At 47.9% G+C, this 21891-nt stretch overlaps 2 protein-coding genes across 9 annotated transcripts in view; both read right to left on the bottom strand.

The window, feature by feature from the left end:
- Window positions 1-1271, bottom strand: part of Oca2 (OCA2 melanosomal transmembrane protein) — a 246729-nt gene extending 245458 nt beyond the window's left edge. For 7 of the 8 annotated variants that reach the window (XM_038313651.1, XM_038313654.1, XM_038313656.1 and 4 more), the window contains exon 1: window positions 973-1271. In XM_038313651.1, coding sequence (XP_038169579.1) covers window positions 973-1049 — 77 coding nt within the window. In that variant the 5' untranslated portion in view covers window positions 1050-1271. The remainder of the gene's footprint in view (window positions 1-972) is intronic. The other variant, XM_038313655.1, reaches the window with a different exon arrangement.
- A 3291-nt stretch (window positions 1272-4562) lies between these two features.
- Window positions 4563-21891, bottom strand: part of Herc2 (HECT and RLD domain containing E3 ubiquitin protein ligase 2) — a 158743-nt gene continuing 141414 nt past the window's right edge. Inside the window, 12 exon segments of the mRNA XM_038313420.1 lie at window positions 4563-5476; window positions 6455-6667; window positions 6954-7059; window positions 7713-7903; window positions 8433-8545; window positions 9252-9446; window positions 9605-9746; window positions 13311-13394; window positions 15408-15605; window positions 16132-16319; window positions 19502-19641; window positions 20031-20122. Coding sequence (XP_038169348.1) covers window positions 5204-5476; window positions 6455-6667; window positions 6954-7059; window positions 7713-7903; window positions 8433-8545; window positions 9252-9446; window positions 9605-9746; window positions 13311-13394; window positions 15408-15605; window positions 16132-16319; window positions 19502-19641; window positions 20031-20122 — 1935 coding nt within the window. The 3' untranslated portion in view covers window positions 4563-5203.

A 21891-nucleotide genomic window follows, 5' to 3' on the forward strand; every position in this document is an offset into this window, starting at 1 on the left:
ATCTGAGTCAGGAAAGAAATGCTTAGGCAGCGACCGTGGCTGTCCTGTCACTAATCAGCTTATGTTAATGCCAGAACTTGAGCTTCACCAAGGAGACTGGCAAAGGATCACAAGACCCAAGGCTACAAGGCCAACTTCTGCTCCCAGGAATCTCACACTCACGTGTTCCCTGGGCTGCTCTGGTGGACTAATCGGTGCGGAGGTTGTGAGTGGTTCTCTGTGCGAAGTGAGGCCCAGCGCATGGCTCAGGCTTGGGTGCCTTTGGAGTCAGCCGGTCAGGTCCACGAACTGACCTCAAAGCCGTTCAAAGAGGATTTCACAAAGAACGCCGGCATTTCTAAAAGGGACCCCGTTCCACAGACCTCTCTCCTTCAAAGGAATGGGTTTGCAGGTCAAAGAGCGTACATTACATGGACTCAGAGAGCTCTCACTAGAAGGCCTAGACTTCTAATGAAACCTGAGGGGGCTACTTACTGTGGACAGTCGGGAGTAACCGCAGACTGGGCACAGACCTTTCTGGTAAAAACAAACCCATCTACGCAAAATCGCATCCGTTGAACATAATATAAGCCAGGCATTGCTACTGCAAACCCTCTTGTTCAGTCCCTGGGTTTCATGTAGCCTTTGGTCAGTTTAAAAAACAAACAAAAACACCACCATTTACTCTTTGATAACTTCATACATGAATTCAAACATTTTTATTATATACCACCAAGTGCCCTAACCCTATCCCATTCCCCCACCACTCATTTAAAAAGTTAAACTATTTTGTGTGCGTGTGTGTGTGTGTGTGTGTGTGTTTACACGTGCCACAGGAAGTGTGTAGCTCGTGGACAACTTGCAGTAGCCTACGCTTCCAGTGATCAAAGGTCATTGGGTTTGACAGCAAGAGCCTCTCCCCGCCGCCTCTGGCGGGAAAAGCCCCCTCCCCAACTTCTCGCAAGAACCTGGTGAGAAACTTCCTACACCTACCTGTTCTTAGAGCTCTTGACCAAGTCTTGGGAAGACGGGCAACTTGTCTGCTGGGGACAAGAGTGGATTCCATCCATGCAGAGAAATCAGCTGTTGACGGGGATCATAACGGTGAAGTCTATGAGACCTTGCCACGCATTGAATTTGGGCTGTCCCCTAAGGGTTCATGTGTTAGAACTGAGTCTTCGATAGGCAATGTCCAGAGTGAAAGGAGCTGAGCGGTCGGTGAAGGTTAGCAGAGAGCCCTTAGGTCACGGTGTGTCCGCAGAAGAGAGCTAGGTCCTGACTCAGTTCTTTCACGCGAGGCTTTTTACGGAGGAGCCAATCGATCCTTCCTTGGCGCGCATCTAGAGCTGTGACTCTACTGCGCATGTGCATGGCATTGTGCCGCTAACTACCATGAAGCACCTGAGCTGAGCTGCCTTCAGTCATCCCCTTCCCCCGTCTTCCCTCCCTCCCACTCCTTTAAGATAGGGTATGCTGTGTGTTCCCTCTGGGTTGGTCACTGACACGGTTAGTACTATCTTGATTCTGTGCAGAGGGCCCTCCAGAGATGCAGCCCATCAGCATCCTCTCCCAGTGGGCCGAGAGGGAAGGGTGCCCAAGGCCCTGAAGACCTAAGAGACTCACAAGGTGGCTCACACTGCTGACGGGGCTCATGGAGTCTACGAACCTTCACATCCGATATCACCTTCCTGAGGCTATACTGTAATAACCCGTGCAAGAAAGATACAGACAACCACGCTGGTTAAAAGTGGATTAGGTCTTTATTGGCCAGTGACCAAGAGCCGGTTCATGCCTCAAAGCTTCTAGGTACTGAGGCTCAGGAAAACCGCCTTTTTCAGGCAAAAACTATGAAGAACATAATTTACATGGATGATAGATGCGGGTCAGAGTAAACCTTGAAACATTCATTTCTGGCAGAACATAGAAACAATTTCACACAACATGACATTCATTTTTACCATCTGTAGTTAATGTTAAGTTTATATAAACATGTCTTTGGCTAATACCTCTGCTCCAAGGCCGTGGAACTCTCAAAAAATGTGTTGCCAAGGCAGATGTGGCTGTGATGGGGTAGAAATTTGAGGACTGTCTAAGCAAACACAAAACGGAGTCAGGACAAGATGGTGTTACTTAAGTCACTTCCGTATCTGAGACGAACAATTACCTGGAGGTAATTCCAGGAGTGTGACAGCCTGTAAGTTATCCAGGGGATGCTTTAGTTCCCAAACCAATCCTCACTTGCTTGGAATGGACATTTAGAAATCCTGATATACTCCATTGCTAAAGACACTATACAGCGGGATGTAAGACAGAAAAACCAGGCTGGTTCTGAGCTAGAAGCTCCCTGTGGGCTGGCATTTCTAGTACCAACGGGTGGCATGCAGGCTGCAGAACCGCCACCAGTGTCCAGCTTGGCTATGGACCCATGCGTATTGCACGCAGAACCACCACCAGTGTCCAGCTTGGCTATGGACCCATGCGTATTGTACTGCTAGCATGTCTAGCAAGATGCTCCTGCTGCACCAGTAGTGGATTGATTGTACTTTCCAACTGTAGCTAAAGCCAGCCCCACAGGAGGGACTCGTGTTTGTCACCTTCAACCCGAGGCAGGAATATCCTAATACCCTGTGAGGTGGCTACAGCTATTGTCTTGTTAAATAGGTATAATGTGCTTATCAAATTATTTTCTAACCATTTGTGTTTATGTCCTCAGATAACCGCTGTCAGGGGAGGGGAAGGCAGTTATCTTACTGGTGGCAGTGATTGCAGACACGCCTATGCAGTCAAAGTGCGAGGAATATCTGTTGCTGTGTGGCATAGCGGCCCAGTGGCCAACCGTAAACGAAAGAGAGAATCTGATTGCCCTGTACCCGTCAAGACTCAACTACAGAAGGGTAGAAAAAAATGTTAAGAGCTGGAGGAAGATGGAGAGTTATGCATATTCCCTCCAGACTGAGTTCAACCATCGCTGCCCTGGAGAGTTATGTATATTCCCTCCAGACTGAGTACAGCCATCGCTGCCCTGATCGAGAGTAGCTGTAATTATCTCCATGAAATCAGGACTAATATGTTCTTGTGGAGGGCTGGAGAGGGCTCATGAAGCTCACGGTACCAACAGGGTTTTCGAACAAGATCCTAAGGAAGCCTCTCCATTCTGTGAGGTTCTATAAGCGGTAAAGCAGCGCCTGGGAGAGGCTCTTCCGTAATGCAGCTTCCTTTAAGCTGCCCAGGTTTGATGGCCTTTCCTGGTTGTCATTTTGACACGCCTGCGAAGTAGTTCCCTCAAATGAGGAACTGCCTTCATCGGACTGGTTCATGGGTGTGTATGTGGGGGCGTTCTCTTGACTGCTAATTAATGCAAGAGGGCCCAGTCCACTGTGAGGAGGTGCCATCCCTAAGCAGGTGGCAAGCCTCTGCTTCCCTAGACGATGATCTGGAAGGTGAAATAACTCGGTTGTGGCCAGAGTGATTTATCCCACGGCAGAAAACAAGGACACGGGTGACCCACACAGAGCAGCCCATGCCGCTTTGCTGCTGCTCTTCGGTGTTGCGGTTTGCCCATTGTTTGCCCAGGGTACTTCCCAGTGGTGCAGCGGCCTTCTGAGCCGGGCATGCATACTCCTGACACCCCATACACTCTCCACTTTACCAACCAGGATTGCTGGTGCCTACCTGAGGTGAATCGAATTTTATTTTTTACACCTCCTCAGGAAAAGTCACATGACAGGCCTGAACCAGTACCCCAGGCTGACCTTGCATCCACGATCCTCCTGCCTCAGGCTCCTAGGTGCTGGGATATCTTCTACATGAAACTAAGTCAGCTTTAGCATTTTGTTATAATTAATGGAAATAGATTACTGCAGGCACCACGCTTCTTATGAATTCAAGCAGATTGCTGGTTTATGTGCATTCTAAATATGTAATCTACTACCACTTTTATTAGTAAAACAAAACAAAAATCACATGGTATATACAACCAACTAATCCACAATTAAAAATACTGGTGAAGCCTCACAGCAGTGTCAAGTGTGACTGAAGAGCCGTACTCCTTAGCTGGCCCACCTTTGCTACCGTAGGTTTCTCTGAACAGATTTTGATCTATTTAAGTTGGATGAGGTTGAACAGCTCAACGCTAAGGTGTGGCTCTCCCGGTATCCTCTTGGGCCTAAAAGAGACTGCGCTGACAATCAAAGGCATCTCACTCTTAGTTTACAGTTTATTTTTGCAAAAGTTGCCTTCTATGGTACACTACAGAAATTTCGCCTCCGTCGGGTACCCGATCTCAAGATCTAGCGTGTTAGGCCTATCTTTCAGTTCTTCTACACTGCCCTCTATTTTTCCATTTGCAGAGAGCTCACCATATACAGCAATTCCTACCCAATGGCCAATAGGACCAAGGGTGCACCTGAGCCAGGCCAGGGGAACAGGTACTGGAACCGGGCATAGGGCAGGTCTGGAGAGAAAATTAGAGGAGGGAGCTCTGGGGGTCCCTCGGCCGTCTGGGCCTCAGGAGCATCACGGAGTGTCCTTTGGTTGTAGTAGATCCACAGGGGTAGTCTGATTGGTTAAGAAAGCTCAGCCTATACTTTTGTGACACGTTTTATTTATAGGGAATTAAAATTTTGGCATATACATGACACAAGCATTAAATATAGCACACTTTCCATGATAGAAATGATCATACTGTCCACCAAGACGCCTCAATTCCAATCACATAATGCATATGCTAAAATGGTACACCTGGGGAAGGGGAAATGAATGCATTTTTGTTTTCTGTAACTTCTAAATGCATCCAAAAAATAATAATTTAATGTTCAAAAAGCTTTTAATAAACAAATTCAGGGTAAAATTAGTTGAAATATTTATAATACGATTTCATCATTACACAGTATGTTCAATATACAATCGATGACGCTGCAAAGGAAAGGGGATCAACTGCACCCACAAGTAGGAAGGCTGTGCGCGATGCTGTCATATGAATATCCACGCCGCAGGAAACACTGGGCCCTCAGGTAGTGCAGCATTACGGGAAGAAGTCCCCCACAGTGTTCCTCACGCACAGGCCATCTTCCCGCTGTCCTGCCACACGGTACTTCATCTCAGACAGCCAGGCCGTGTCTCTCCAACACATCTCAAGGGGTGACAGTCCTCATCCAAAGCACTCGACATTTACAATTTACAGAGCACTGACTGCTCTTCCTCATTGCTCAGCCGCGTTTCCACCTTAGTGCCCAGTCAGGTAGTCCTGGGTAGAGTCTGAAGCAAACGAGTCTGCGTCCTCATTGTCCGAGTCCTCGCTGCTGTCGTCGGCAGCAGGCTCTCCCGTGAGCGCTATGCGGGCATAGTCATCCGTGTCTATGGACTTGCAGAAGTGGATGGCGTACTTCAGCTTCTCCTCCAGCACCTGCTTGCAGGAGTACCGGGGCAACTTGAGCAGAAAGAAGCACGTGTAGGACTCAGGAAGGAAGTGGTCAGGAGGGTTGTATTTATCCAGGACCTGTCGGGAGGAAATATTAAATAATAAGAGAGTGCGCTGAGGGGCAGCCAAACTCTGGGTTTAGTTTACTGTGTTTACTTCAGCCTCACAGAAGCTATGCATTTGACTATAAATAAAAACATGTAAGAAAATGTAGAATCTAACCAATTTTAGAAATTAAAAAAAAAAAGTAACCCATTCCTAGGGCCAGCAATAAAGAAGCAAACCAATGCTACTGTGATGCCTGCTCATCACATGCAGTCACATGCAGGTGGCCAATGGAATAGCCTGGCCCATCATCTCCTAATGGTGTGGCAGAGCCTGTCACCCAACTGGCACTAGCCGGGAAAGGGCACGTGGCCACCAGAGGATGCTCTTTCTGAGAGTGTCAACTCACTTTCAGGTCAAGATCCTAGGCAGCAAACATGATTCTTCATTGCTGTTTAGGAGAAAGCTTTTGTTTGCTGTCAAAGACGGTCCTGAAAGACGGGTATTTTCATAACCCCAGCCACAGACGTGTCTCTGTGCTACTGCTACCAGGACAAAGAGAGTGTTAAGTCTGGTTTACCCACCTCAGTGACCTTAAAAGGCAAACCGAGCTCGTTTAAGTCATTAGACTATTGAGTTCTAAGACAAAGCAAACTTGCTCTCAAATGTATGAGCAGTCTCATTTTCTTAGTAAGCATAATATTTAGTGATCTACCTGATCCAACTAGAAAATCAAACAAACACTTATGAAATACGTGTGTCCAAAATCTGTATGCTGCTATAACACTAGCACACTCTGCTTATGGTTTGACACACTTTGCAAAAATATGTGATGGTATTCAAGATCAGCAATTGTAAAATTTTAAGACTTCAAATTATAGAAGTTAGATATTTTCCATTTTCATTTCACCAAAGCTGCTCTCTCAAATGTTCTGCAGCAGAATACACACAAGGGCAGGTAGCTTCTACTGATGTTGGTACAGTGCTTTGCAATCGGGGTGAGGAGCCTACCTGGATGACAAAGTCTCTACCCCGGAAGTCAGCAATGGTCCTGGGCAATCTCGTCCGGCCCCACACAAAGCGAAGGAAGAGAGAGCGTTCCGTGTTAGAGAAAGACTCCATCACCTCCCAGAACCACTGGACCAAGGATGCAGAAGGTTCAATCCCTTTATACGTTGCCACTGACTTTAAAAGATGCAGTGGAATGTCTGGGCTCCCACACACCTAGGAAAGACATCCTGTCAGTGCAGGCTCACACTTCCGTCTTTTCCATCTCAACAGGATCGCCCTTTTCTTTTTCGCCAATAAGGTTGCTACAGACCCGGGAGAATGAGAGCACCACCCTGAACCTCAGTACCCGTGGGCAGGCAGTGAAGGGCACACTGTGTTTCCTTTCATTTACTGTCACAGTCAAGCCGTGGCTTTCCAAATGCAAGGGTTTAAGTAAAGGATCAAATAATGAGTGGGCCAGCAGGCCAAGGAGGCTCCAGCAGCACAAGGCAGCACGTACCATCGTCTCCAGCTCATATCCAGTGAAGAGAGAGAGAAGGGGCACAGGCACCACTCGGGCCATCCCTTCCCGGACAGCAGCCACTTGCTCATCAAATTCATGGAGTCTTAAAAAACAAACAAACAAAAACCAAATTTTCCTTACACTTGTGCCTATGTTTACCGGGCACCTTGTCTTGCTGGTACCAAGCATTACACACAGCACTGCTACCACACACGCCCCAGGGAGGAAGAGAGGAGGGCTCTGTGACGGTCTTCAAACACAACACCTAAGAGCTCACCTAGCCTGGTGCACAGGACACGCCTTCACGATTACCTAAGGCCACACACACACACTCTGGGCACTGTCTGATGGCAGTGCTGGGCAGTGATACCACACCTCACCAGAGCTTTAAGGCCAAGGTGCAGGCACGCTTGGGTTAGTGGAGGCTACTCTGTGTTCACACGGCCCCATCTGTGTCCCTGTCCCTGAGGAGCTGACAAAGAAAGGATAGAGGGGCACAAAGAGGCCTGATATCCCCGTTGGGACTGTCCTCTAAATAAGCACACTCTATTTACCTGGCTAGAAATTTCAGGTGGGAGCAACAAGTACTCTGAACCCTAGCCACCAAATAAAACTCCTAACAAAGATCAGCAATAGCTGAAGAAAACTTAGCATATTTTTATATATGATACATCTGGAAAAATGCAGATAACCAAGTAACTGTTACTTCTGCCATTTATTAGGTCACAACAATTTGAAGGAGAGATGATCACAAACCTGTAATTTATCGCCAGTCGGACATACTCTGCACGGTTGTCCAGGGTGATGTGTGTGTGCTTGGAGCTCAGCTGGATGTCCTGACCACTGGCACTTGGCACTGTGAAGGGCAGGCTCATGGCCTCAAACTCCTCTGAAGTGGCTTCATTGTCACGAATGTACATGAGTCCAGGAATAAAATCTTTATCAACCTGTCAAAGAGAAATATAGCATACATGCTAAATCTGGATGGTCCCCACCACAGAACCAAGTCCTTCCCAAGCACGCCTAGTCATACCTGACTTTATCTGCCTCAGAGTGTCTCTAGAATACAAGGGTAAGGCAGGTTCTCCCAATCCCCCCAAAAGATTTCTACAAGTACTTCACCCAAGGAGCTAAAGAAAGATCCAGAGAGTTCTTAAATTAACTGCTGAGAAAATAACTGTGCCTGGTAGGTGACAGGCACTCCCCTAAACCCTGAAGAGCATGAAGAGCCAGGGACACCACGCTGTGACTGCCCTATCAGTCCCTGTTTCTGGAAGCCTGGGGTGTAGCATGTGACAGTGATCCTCCTTGTTGCTGAGCACCAGAAAGTGCACAGCACACCAACTCTTTCACACCCATACTTTGCTCTGCACTAGAATGTGGTCAGGGGCCAGCTGCCTTCATACACCCATGGGTGTTAGGTCAGATCCCAGAAAAGCCCAGCTCCTTAACAAGACCCCCAGCCCAGATGATCACCTCACTAAGGTCCGCAATGGTGAGGCTCATCCCAGCCAGCTGCTTCCACACAGGCTCAGCGAGATTCAGGCTCAGAGGACTCCCAGTGCGGATGGCAATGCCCAGTAACACCCCTGGTCATTCAAGACAGAAGGTCAGAATACTTGGAACGGATGAGAAGTTGCTTCTGGCTTACTCAAACATGCCTTGGAGTATCAGCTCTGTATTGAGGCCATGGAGCCTTCTAAACCAGTGGCGCCAAAACTGAGGGCTGGACCCTACAGCAAGTCCTACTCAAAACTTACTTCCTTTTCTTCCTACGAGACATGTCTAACTTTTCATATTCTTTTTGTACACGGGATTAAACCCCAGTAAGCCAACTCTTGTCCCTTTGAGGGCAGAGCAAAGGGATGGGTTTCTCTGCTAAAGTGGGTATTTAGCTATGGGGTAGTAAGAGGTGGAACAGCCGGAGTGCCCTGCACAGACCCAGACAAGGAGGGGCGGCCTATGGCAAAGGCCATCTCTTCCCATGCATTCCTGAGTTTCAGATATGTTTGGAATGCGAACCTAGTATTTCGGCTCCGCTGCATGCCAAAGAGAATATCTAGCCTCAAGCATATAGTCACACACTGCCTACCCATAGAACGGCCATAACTTCGGAGGGCTCACCACTATCAAGTCCTTAACACTAAATGTAAGATGAATCTTTCCCTCCATAATGTTGGTAAAATGCATGACATCACTACACATCCCTTCCACCCCTGCTGCCTGAGATGAACGAGAGATCCTGCATTAACTCGAGGCTGGGACAGAGTATACGGAGACGACCGAGAGGCCCACCCAGGAAGCGGAACATGCTGCAGTGCACAGGTGCCCGGGTGGCAGGGTTCAACAGGTAGCAGTCTCTGTTGGCGCCAGACTCGTCCCTGCCATTGGGAGTCACGATCAGAAGAGGAGTGAGTCCATTTTGTAGCTCCTCGCAAATCTCCGCTATGGACTCGCTGTAGCCACCCCCACAGTCATCCACAGATTCACCTAGGAGGAAAGGAGAGTCAGCAACACACAGGCCACCCAAGCCGCCTGCAGGCATAGCGCCAGGCAGTGGCCGCTCTGCCCCTCTGCCCTGCTACACCATTCTGCTCACTGTCCCCCAGGCGCCCTCCCCCAGGCGAGCATGCACAGCCAAATCTCACCAACAAACTTGACTTTCCAGACTCGGTGAGGAAGGAGTAGGCTGTCAGGACTGAAGGAACTCATCTTAGCACACATCTGCCCAAAAACAGACTTGGTGCCATCAGGACCGGCTAACCCACCTTTACTCCTGGAGCGCTTAACCTAAGAGACAGAACAAACAAAAGCATGAGCTAGATACTGGGCAGCAGAAAACACACAGCTGGGACGCAGCTGTAGAGAAGCCTGCCTAGACGGTTCTCAGAACTCCTCCCCTTCACTCCATACTTTGAGACCCTCTCTCCCCACCACCTCCCAACACTGTGGCTCCTGCTATGTAACACCTGGATGACTTCTCCCATAGCAGGTCCCACAGGAGAAGCAACTCCCTTACCTCCAGCAAACAAACAAGTCCATGGGCAAGACCCACAGAAACAGAAGGGCGCTATGGCCCTGCACCCCACTCCTGGGTGTGAGATGGTGACAGCATGCTAAGTTTAAGAAAAACTGGCCATGCAAATGTATTTGTATTGCGAGTCCTCCAGCAAAATCTCACCATCTTCACCCAACTTCTAGTGAATTCCAGGTCAAGCTTAAACCACTAGTTTTCTTCAACAGCACAAGGAATCACAATTAAGATTATAAACTAAGACACTACAACAAAAATCACAACTTCCTACAGAAAGTCTCTGTCTCTGTCCATACACTAAGCCATATGCCTACACAGGCTACTTCCTATAAACTGCACAGCAACCCTGAAAGGGATTCATAGTCTCCAGAGGAGATGAGCTTCAGAAAGACAGCAACAGGGCTGCACAGACCAGCCATGGAAAAGCACCAACTACTGGAGCCCGGCTGCCTGCCATTTTACCAAAAAAATGAGCAGCGTGTGGACACGTTTACAACATTGACAGTCGGTAAACCTCCACACAGGCGGCACTTTCTCTGGTCAATAGAAGCACAGGGGACATTAGCTGACCTTAATTTGAATTTTCCAAAACGAGCATGAGTGAATTCTGCAGTAAATTTAAAGTGATTTAAACCAGGAGTAGTGGCACTGTAGCCCCAGCACTGGGGAGGCCAGAGTAGGAGCCTAAGGTCAGTTTGGACTATACAGAAAGACCGTCTCAACAGCACCCCCCAAAAACCCTCACCCTGCAACCAAAAAAAACCATGTTAAATACTTTTTATGGATACTGATTTTTCAGAATTTTCTGGTATCAAACATTTTCCTAACAATAAAAACCTCACCAGGGGCTCAAAGTCCCAACCCTCCCTGAGTTTATTAACAGTTATGGTTACTAGGAGCAGAAGGTGTCACTTTTTCCAATGGGATAGTCACTGATACCCGGTAAGCCTCCCAGTGACCCAATAAATAACCCCAATTAAGTCCAGCGGGTCACACAAACATCAACGACATCAAAGTACAGAAGGTCTTGTGGAAAAGAAGCAGGTTTCAGCAGGAGAGGGAGTGAGTACAAGAGAGGGTGGGGCGGTGTGGGGGAGGCTGGCTAAGATTCCTCATAGAAAACAGGAGATAAACCTTCCCAGGAAGATGACCTGGGGCTCACATCTGCAGCCCCCGAGCCTGCACGAGCTGGTGCTGTGCACCATCACTGTAGATGCCAACCCCACGGCCAGTCCGATTCAGTGCTGTCATCCTGACTTATTACAGCTTTACCTCAAGAGTCTAGTTTTGGTGGAAAAAAATCTGTTCCAATATCTGGAGAACTCTCTACTCTCGGGAGATCATACTGCACTTACTGCAAGCTCTGGTGCCCAAATACTACAGATGGTGGAGGAGCCCCAGATGTCAGTCTACACTGTACACCAGTCTATGGATGTCTGCCTTTTTTTTTTCTTTTGCAATTTGTTAGTTTTACTTTTAAACATACTGAACATTTTTAAGACAAAATTAAGGACATAAAGATAAGTAGGAAACAGGTATTATTGAAAATCTGCAAAGAAGAAAGAGAGTAAGCAGCAGCATTCCCATTGCAGGACTCCAGGCTCCAGGCAGTCAGACCCTCATTGACACCTCCAGTCCTGGACTCCCCAGTGAGACTCCCAGCTCTAAGGAGCCTGTAGGTCTGTCTGAGACAAGAACCTGACCCAGGAATGTATAGCTTTCCTTGTCTTGCAAACTTTAGAATGCACGTCATTCAAGGTGGGGAAATAAAAGCTGTTTTATGGACCTAATTAAACAGCCATTTACTTGCGGAACTAGAAGACCGACTTTCAGCTAGCACTAGATGCTGTGACGTGCACCACTAGAGACACCAGTTCCACCAATGTGGTCACATGTGCTGCCCAACAAAGGCAAGAGTTTGATCTCTTAATTCAAAATGCCCCCAAGTACAATTCAGAAAAAATTCTTGTCATGTAATCAACATCAGGATAAAAATCATGTGTTAATACAAAGGTTGAGTAACAAAGAATTTGTTCTTCGTGGCTCTCTGTTTCTGATCTAAGAGGCGAGGCTAATTTCATTTGCGTACTAAATGTCAAATGCCATGCACTGTCATAGTCACTAACTGGGATTCCTCTGTATTTTTAATTAAATTTTCAAAGTATATGTGTATGTGTACTTAGAAGCTGTGTTAATTCAGAAACGTCCTGCTTTTCCCTGCTTTTTCATGAGACACTAGTAATACTGGCTCATTAAACTGAAGAACTCAGAATCGGGAGCTCACAAGGCTCGAAGGAATGTGAACCGTTACATGTAAAAGAACCACAAGTAACAAGAGTGACCTAGCTTTGCCTGTAACAAACATGCAAAGGCCACATAGAAGAAGGGGCATTATCACCTTGGGGGGAAAATACGGCTGCTCCTTACTTTACCTTTTAAAAACTTCTCTTTGCCTGTGCTTTTGGGTTATGACAAGTAAATCTTTCTTATTTTCACACAAACAAAAATATCCCCCTCCCCCTCCAACTCTAAAGTCTCTTGCATCACAGAGCACTACACGCAGGAAGCCTGCTCCTTAAGCCAGGAATGCTGATTTTCCCCAAGACTATAGTGATATTTTATTTATGTTTTAATAAATAAGCTTGCGTTAAGATCAGAAGGTTAAGATTTAGAGGTCAGGCAGTGGTGGCACACACCTTTAATTCCAGGATTTGGGAGACAGAGGTAGATAGATCCCTGCGAGTTCAAGGCTACCCTGGGCTACACAAGATCAGTGCAAAAGCAAACCCAGGTGGTGAGGCCTTAAACCTTTAATCCCGATACTAGGGAGTCACCTGCCTTTAATCCCAGCGCTACAGGGAATATAAAATGAGAGGGGAGAGAGGTTTAGGCTGCTTAGTCTGCAGTCGCCCAGCCTTGGCAGAGGTTAGGACTTCTCTAGTGGCTTGGCTGCTTTGTTCTTCTGGCCTTCAGGTTGACCCATATCTACGTCCAGGTTTTATTATTCATGCTGCATTCGAGACTGCAGGGACACTTCCTGCACCTTTACTATCCGTGCTGCATTCGAGACTGCAGGGCACCTCCTGCACCCTATTATCTGTGCTGCATTTGAGACTGCAAGGACACCTCTTGCCCCCTATTATTCATGCTGCACTCGAGACTGCAGGGATACTCCTTGCCCCCTATTATTCATGCTACATTTGAGACTGTAGGGACACCTCTTGCACCCTATTATTCATGCTGCATTCAAGACTGCAGGGATACCTCTTGCACCATGGAAGCATCACCTGTACAGCTGTCAGGCTGGGAAAGGGAGTTACCTGGATGCGGTTCAGCTCCACCACAGGTCCATGCTGGCGGTCTCGCACCATAGTTGCTTGCACTACTTTTCGGAAAGCTGCTTCCTGAAACGTGAAGAACAGACAGAGTTCACAGGGTCTGAAACAGAAATCAGCGTGCCAGGAAAAACCATGTCACTGCTTTATACCCTCTATTTCTGAAAGTCAGACTTCCTTAAGATAAAATGGCTGTCCTTTACAGGGTGTGCGATAGAGCCAAGTAGCCTGGAGAGCTGTGTAGAGGACCGGAGAGTTTGTAAGCATGACTGACAATTGAGCAAAGAGTCAGCTCTCTCAGAAAGAGCAGACAGGGGGGCTGGAGCTTTACAAACAAAACCTGCCCAACACAGGCCCAAAAGACTGAGCAGTGGCAGCAGGGTCTGATGCTGACCCTCTTAACTGCATCACAGAGCAGCTGGGAGTCAGACCTGCATGGGGAGCACACTGTAAGCATACACCGAAAGAAACCACAAGGAAGATGGCCAGGACAGTGTGGGCATCACACTAAGGATTCGGACATCATCCAGAAGGGACACGTAAGGAGCATTCAAAGGAAACAGAGCCAGTGGCGGGTCTCAGGCCTCTTTGCTAAGGGCACAGAGTACCCTTTTTCAGAGCTGGGAAGGGGAGCTCTGTAGAAACACAGGCCTCCAACAGATCCTAAGCCCCTCGCTCAGACCAGACTCTTAAGAATTCCAACCCAAGACAGCAGAGGCAGAGACATTAAGTAATCCAAGAAGCACTAGAGGTAAGATTTGGTTTCAGAGTAGAGAAACATCAGCACCATGCCTCATGCATAGCCTCGCCTGCCTTCCTGCATACCCCACTTAGACCTGGGGCTAAGTTCCTCACCCAAGAGAAGCTTTCCTACTTTGAATCCCTGGTTGTCCTGCTCTTCTCCAGTGATACTGGTGGAAATGTTCTGTTTAGTTCATTTTTTAAGAAAAGGTCTTGCAACTCCTGCTGGCCCTGAACCCATTACATAACATGGGATGGTCTCAAACTCACAATTCTCCTGTGGATTACAGTATTTATCACCACACCCAACTCCTCGCTGGTACCGAGTTAAAGGCAGTAGGACTTCCTTCCTTTGCTCAGCTGCTGGGGCCCTTCAGACGCCCACTTCACGCTGCCCTCTCCTGTTACTGCTTCACTGAAGAACCCCACACCACAGCCCATGCTGTTCCAGCATTTGTAGATGCTCTCATACCACCTCATGAGGGTGCAGCCTACCTTTTTCCCCTTTGCTGCCTATCGTCCTCTCTTCAAAAGACAAAACAAAGTAAAAACGACAAAATTGACTTTGCTATTTTTAACTATTAACAAAACAGTTGGAATTAGGTTTCTTCCTGCACCTATCAGCAGAAAGAGCATCTTCCCTTAGATACCCTCAGGCACAGTGAACATAAAAAGCACACAGTCCTCCTGCTCAGTACAACAAAGCCCCCCTTGAAAGAGGAAAGCTGTTTGGATACACTCTAAGACATCTACATTTTGTCAGTAAGAATAGACCATACTCCTCGAGCACAACATATATCAAAGACTCAGCCCGTCAGAGCGAAGTGCTCTTGAACGTATGTGCTCTTTTTCATACACAAAGCTCCCACACCTGCCCTCTAAGATCACACTAAGATGTCTACCAGAAATTCAATAGCTTACCCTTTCACTTCTCAGCCTGACATTCCTTATAGGGAGCTCTGATTAATAAAAAGAATGTCAGTGGGTCAAAATCTATCCCATGCCCTCTAGATGCCAACAATCCTGACTCTGTCTACTCCCCGTCCCTGTGAAATCTCCAGCCCTGTGCTGGACACATGGAGGAACCCCAACACCACTGCCCATGTTGTCCTAAGATTCCCCCGCCAATGTCATTGGGATTGACGACCCTCAAGGTCAGACAGGCAGAGAAAACCTCCTGCACACGGCTGTTTTGTTTTGTTTTTTTAAATATGTTTTAAGTACTTAGAACTGGCTGGCATGTAGGAGACACTCAAAGACCATTTGCTGAATGACTATCCATAGTCCCAGAATAAAGATGTTGTGAGTGAAAGACACTGTCCACAGACTGCTACACAGTACCTTCCCCTGGGATATTAGGATCCCTCGGAGAGTGTCAAACCCAACTGAAGGCCCGAGTCCAGTTTCATCCAGAGAGCCCTCTAGGTCAAACATGGGGATGCAGGGACAGAAGAGCTCTGAGATGTGGTGCAGCAGCAGCAGCCGGTTCCTGAGGGCAATGATGGGGATCTCCTGCAAATGGTTGTACTCCATGGGCACCTGAAACATCAACATGTTGCTGAGTCCACGTGGAAAAACACAGAAAGCCAAAACAGTCTTATGATTTCTGACATTTGTCTGTAAAACTCCTCATGTTCTTTCTAGATAGTTTGATTATTTGAGGCAAATAGTGTAAATACCAAAAAATGTTAAAAATATTAGTTTACGGAAATAGTATTTACCACGAAATACATAGGCCACATACACTATCAGTTATTTTATGTAGTTTATTGGTTGGTTGGTAGCAGCATTAAGGCCCTTTTCCTCTACCCCTTTTTCAGTTCTGCTGGGGACTGAACCCAGGACCTCGTGCATGCCAGGCAAGTAAGCATTCTAGCACTGAGCTACGCTACCAGCCCAATATTACAGTTATTAATATCGTTGTTTTGTGGCATTAAGAACTGACTGTTATAGTGAACACCTCTACAAACACATAACTCAAGAACGGGTCATGTTGTTGGACCTGCAGGATGGCTAACTGTCACAGTGTGCTCCCATTTGGCACAGCTACCCAGATAGCACTGACCTGTGCAGGGAGCTTGCCGGCGCTGGCTGGCTTGCTGGTTGACCAGGCAAGGGTGTGTGCAGAACCACAGGCCACACGGTTGACCTTCTTACCCTGAAGGGCAGCTACCAATCGAGGTCTCTGAATAGCATTAGTTGTTCCATCTCCTAGCTGCCCCTCGTCATTGTCACCCCATGTGTAAACTTCACCTAAAGGAAGCAAATGCAAAGAACTTAATAAGGGAAACAATGAATCCACACAGCCCAGTGTCCCCATCACACTGCAGACCAGACTGCCCTTCTATGTTTTCTCTAAACATCAGCTAGAAGTCACCGCACACTGACCACACATCCAGAGGAAAGCATACTTCCTGGGACTCTCCAGCACCTGCTAGCCAACACCCCTTCTCTAGCCTGGTCCATTAGTGCTGGACCAGGTAAGCAATAGCAGCATTTCTCCATCAGAACAAGGAACATGAAACATCAAGAAATATTCCTAAAAACTTATCCAGCTCCTGAATGCTAAACAGAAGAAGAAAAGCCTGTTTCTAAGATGAACAAAGTCCATGTTCTTCATAACCTTGGCATAAGTTCCATCAGTCACAACACTGACCATACTGTTTGGCCCAAACTGGATGCAAACAGTGCAGCACTATAGAAACAGTCTACAGGCAAGATCATGTGCTGACAGAGCGGATGTGAGGCTCATGTTCTCTGGAAACACCACGTGCAGTCTCCTCAGGGTGGGCCATGCAGTCACTACTCAAGTAGGACTGCTATGTGATCAAGAGCAATATGGCCATGTCTGGCTCCTTCCTGCACAAGAATTCAGCTCTAAAGCCACAGGGTGAGTGCCTGAGCACCACCTCTAAGAAGATGTCTCCGCAAAGGTGCACACAGGTGCGGAAGGCACTGAGTTTGAGAAAAGGAGGCCCGGAGCATCTACCTGTGTGGCTGTGTGGCAACCTATGACAAAACAAGAGCTCACAGAAGGCAGGACAAAAACTACCCCAGGATGCTGGTCACACAGTGACAAGTGAATAAACTATTGTATGGGAGATACACAGACCCAGATTCATCTCCAAGAGAGAAGGGGTCATACATGTGTGATGTGGGGTTCCCCTCTGTATGCTGTGAATACCGTTGGTTAATAAAGAAGCTGTTTTGGGCCCGAGATAGGGCACAACAGAGCTAGGCGGGGAAAACTAAACTGAGTGCTGGGAGAAAGACGACAGAGTCAGGAGAATCCATGTAGCTCCGCCAGAGACAGATGCCAGAACTTTACCCAGTAGGCCACAGCCTCGTGGCGATACACAGATTAATGGAGATGAATTAATTTAAGATATGAGTTACCCAGAAATATGCTTAAGCTATTGACCAAACAGTATTCCAAATAATATGGTTTTTGTATGATTATTTCAGCTCTGGGCAGTCAGAAACAAACAAGCAGCCCTCCTACAACACATGTGGAAAGCAAACAAGCCAGAATGAACCCGGGTTGGGGGGGGTGGTGCTGAATGGAACTGGGGAACATATATGAACACAATCTTTAACCACAGAAATAAATTACAAGTATGTGTGCTTTTAACATACGTGTTTACTGACTCCAATCAGTAAGGTTGCCTGGAGAACATGCATCATTTTAATGACCATACCTTCTAGATCATTCTCTAAAGAAACAAGGGCTTCTCAGGCCCACACCGGAGGATATGCCTTGGCCCATCCCATCATCCACCCTTTCCTGATCTGAACGATCTAGTGACTGCCTGAGACAGCCCACTAACCAACAGTAATTTCCCAATGGCAATGTAGGGTATTCAGCAGCCCTGACACCATCTGGATGGTTCCTTTGACTACCCACAGTCCACTTCTAGAACTTACTCATAAGCCTCAACGTGAAGTTACACTCACAGCGAGGATGTGCAACAGGGAAAAGACATGGGGCAGCACCAGGCAAGAGGGACTCCTTGGACAAAGGCTAAGTGGAGGTGCACAGTACCCTGCTGTCTTCCTATGGCAAGATGACACGTGTGTATTGTCCTCCTACATGGGGAACACTGGTTCCAGGGATGGTGACTACAAACCACAGTCTGAATTCTCACTGGGGTGGACTGTGTAGGAGGTTCTTCTGTTTGTGTGTTGCTTTCATTGGTTGAATAAAGAGACTGCCTTGGCCTTTTGATAGGGCAGCCCTTAAGTGGGCGGAGTAGACAGAACAGAATGCTGGCAAGAAGGGAAGTGTGGCAGATGCCACGCTTCTCCTGCCGGAGACTGGCACTGGTTAGACTCATCCCGGTAAGCCACAGTCAAGTGGCGATACAGATTATTAGAAATGGGTTGAATCAAGATGTGAGAGTTAGCCAATAAGAGGCTAGAACTAATGGAAGTGTCTAATTAATACAATTTCCGTGTGATTATTTGGGGGGGGGAGAGGGATTAAGCTAGCCAGGTGGCCGGAAGCCGGGCAAAAAAGCAGGCCCGCATCCTCCTACTACAGTGGAAAACAGTCACCTTCTAAGCTCCAGACCCCAGAGGAAAGAACATGTCACAGAGACCACATTATATAACAGTTTGGGCTCAGTGAGCCCCACTCACCATCTGGAGGAGAAAACTGTCCCAGATGCCAAGGGCTGACACAGCATGCCTGTCTAAGGACAGCCTCTCAGGACTTTCTGCATAGCCACGTAACTCGACATGTTCATGAGTGCTACACTAGGCACTGAGATGATGGGACCAGCCCTACCCTCGGTCTCTGAACTACTGTAGTGATATTTCATTTCTATTTTAATAAATTAGGCTTGCCTGAAGATCAGAGTAAAACAGCCCCACTGGACAGCCTGACAGACAGGCAGTGGTAACGTACACCTTTAATCCCAGAAGTTGCACTAATTGCCATAGAAACTGGGTGATAGTGGTATATGCCTTTAGTCCCAGCACTAGAGGGGACTATAAGATGGGAAGAGACAGTTCTCCGACACAGTCTCATTCTGAGATTCCTGGAGGCAGGAACACCATTTCGAACTGAGGCAGAGGTGAGCCAATGGGTGGCTGTTTGGCTTTTCTGACCTTCAGGTGGAACCCCAATTTCTCTCTCTGAGTTTTTATTAACTGTGCTACAAATTACGTTAGACCAGTGGTTCTCATCCTTTCTAACACTAAGACCCTTTCATACAGCTGGCTCCTCATGCTGCAGTATAAATTACTTCCTCGCTACTTCAGAACTCTAGTTTTGCTACTGTTATAAATCACAGTGTAAACATCTGATATGCAGCTCCTGGGAAAGGGTTGTGTGACCCCCAAGGAGTCACCAGCCACAGGCTGACAACGGCTGCTGTAGACACTTCTGGAGTTACAGGCCGCCCTCAGTTTTGTGACGTCAGGCTTGCACCTACCATCTTCCGTGCAGCACACACAGTGCAGGGAGCCAGTGGCGATGGCAATGACTTTCTTCCCCTGCAGCCCCTGGACTTGCCGAGGTCTCCGAACATGGTCATCAGACCCATGGCCCAACCGGTGGTAATCACCTTTGCCCCTGCACAAAAAGAGAGCAGGGAACTTACTGGACTAGTATCATCTGCATTGCACCCTGCCACCTTCACGCTAGAAGCTGTACACGCCAGCATCTGGATCACAGTCTGGCACAGAATCAACAAGAAGGTAGCCAAAGCAGTTTCAACGGTTTTAGGGGCTGGAAAGATGGCTCATCTATCAAGAGAACTTGCTGTTCTTCCAGAAGACTCAGGTTCAATTCTTAGCACCAACATGGTAGCTCACTGTCATCTCTAATTCCAGTTCCAAAAATATGATGCCCTCTTCTGGCCTCCGTGGGCACCATGCAGTACACAGACAAAATACCCAAATGAAATTAAATTCTTTTAAGCTATGGGTTTAGTGAGGTTGCACAAACAGAATCTGACATACCATGTATAAACAGCTCCAGATTTGGTAAGAGCCACAGAAAACTGAGATCCACATTCCACTTTAACTACTCCAAGGCCAGTGAGAGAATCAATCTAGAAAGGGAAAAGAATCAAGCAGACAGGTTCTGTCACGGCCACCGTTGAGTGCTCCAATCAGCAAAATGTAACTAAATCTATTAGAAACTCTGAGAATCCACAGCCATGACACACACACATACACGCACGCACGCACGCACGCACGCACACCCACCCACACACACACCACACACACGCACACACACCCACACACCCACACGCGCGCGCGCGCACACACACACCCCACACACGCACACACACACCACACACACACACGCACACACACACACACGCACACACACATGCACACACACACACACGTTTTTTGAGACAAGGTTTTTCTGTGTGTAGCCCTGGCTGTCCTGGAACTCTGTTGACCAGGCTGGCCTTGAGCTGACAGAGATCCGCCTCCCGAGTGCTGGTTTAAAAGTGTGTGCCACCGCCCGCCATGCAGAATATTTAATATAACATTAAAATTAACACCCAATACAACCAAAGTCATTTCAGAAAGGAACAGAAATGTGGGAAGCCCAGTAAGGTCCAGGATACGTCAGCAGGTGAAGTCGACTGACACGAAGGTACCAATCTCTAATAAGCTCTGTGCTGTCCTCATCTGCTGCACGCACTGTCAAACTCCAAGACCCACAAGGAAGCAACCCCAGATAGCAGGGGTCCTGTCCGTCTGTCCAGGCCAGCATAATTAACATGCCCAGTTAGCGATTCTGCGACCTGTTTTGGCCCCATGTGCACACAGTGTCTCCATCCTGTGCCCAGAAACCCTGCCAGCCTCACTTATTGGTCATCACCCCACAGACTCTGTTCCTGGTGATCTCGATGAACGTCTTCCTACTTCATTTCCCATACTTCACTTTTAAACTGACTAAAGCTCACTCTCTTCATCAGTCTCTCTGGACCTGCTGCCCCGCCACAGTGCCAGCACTAACACGTTCCTCCAGATTGGCTCATGCCAGCGTCCTGTGCTTGGATGCAGAAACCTTTGTTAGCTACAAAGTCAAAGGCAAACCATTTTCTAGCACACATCCCGAGCAACTACAATGAGGTTCCAGTGTGTGTCTGTACAGACGACAGGCAGGCGTCATCTCAGTGTGGGTTAGGGAAAGCACACCTGGAGCACCGCGATTACATCATAGGGAAAGCACACCTGGAGCACCGCGATTACAGCATAGGGAAAGCACACCTGGAGCACCGCGATTACAGCATAGGGAAAGCACACCTGGAGCACTGCGATTACAGCAGCACTGCGATTACAGCATAGGGAAAGCACACCTGGAGCACTGCGATTACAGCATAGGGAAAGCACACCTGGAGCACTGCGATTACAGCAGCACTGCGATTACAGCATAGGGAAAGCACACCTGGGGCACTGCGATTACAGCATAGGGAAAGCACACCTGGAGCACTGCGATTACAGCATAGGGAAAGCACACCTGGAGCACTGCGATTACAGCATAGGGAAAGCACACCTGGAGCACTGCGATTACAGCATAGGGAAAGCACAACTGGAGCACTGCGATTACAGCATAGGGAAAGCACACCTGGAGCACTGCGATTACAGCAGCACTGCGATTACAGCATAGGGAAAGCACACCTGGAGCACTGCGATTACAGCATAGGGAAAGCACACCTGGGGCACCGCGATTACAGCATAGGGAAAGCACACCTGGGGCACTGCGATTACAGCATAGGGAAAGCACACCTGGGGCACCGCGATTACAGCATAGGGAAAGCACACCTGGGGCACCGCGATTACAGCATAGGGAAAGCAC

The sequence above is a fragment of the Arvicola amphibius genome, chromosome 12 (genome assembly GCF_903992535.2).
Source record: "Arvicola amphibius chromosome 12, mArvAmp1.2, whole genome shotgun sequence".
Lineage (NCBI taxonomy): Eukaryota > Metazoa > Chordata > Mammalia > Rodentia > Cricetidae > Arvicola > Arvicola amphibius.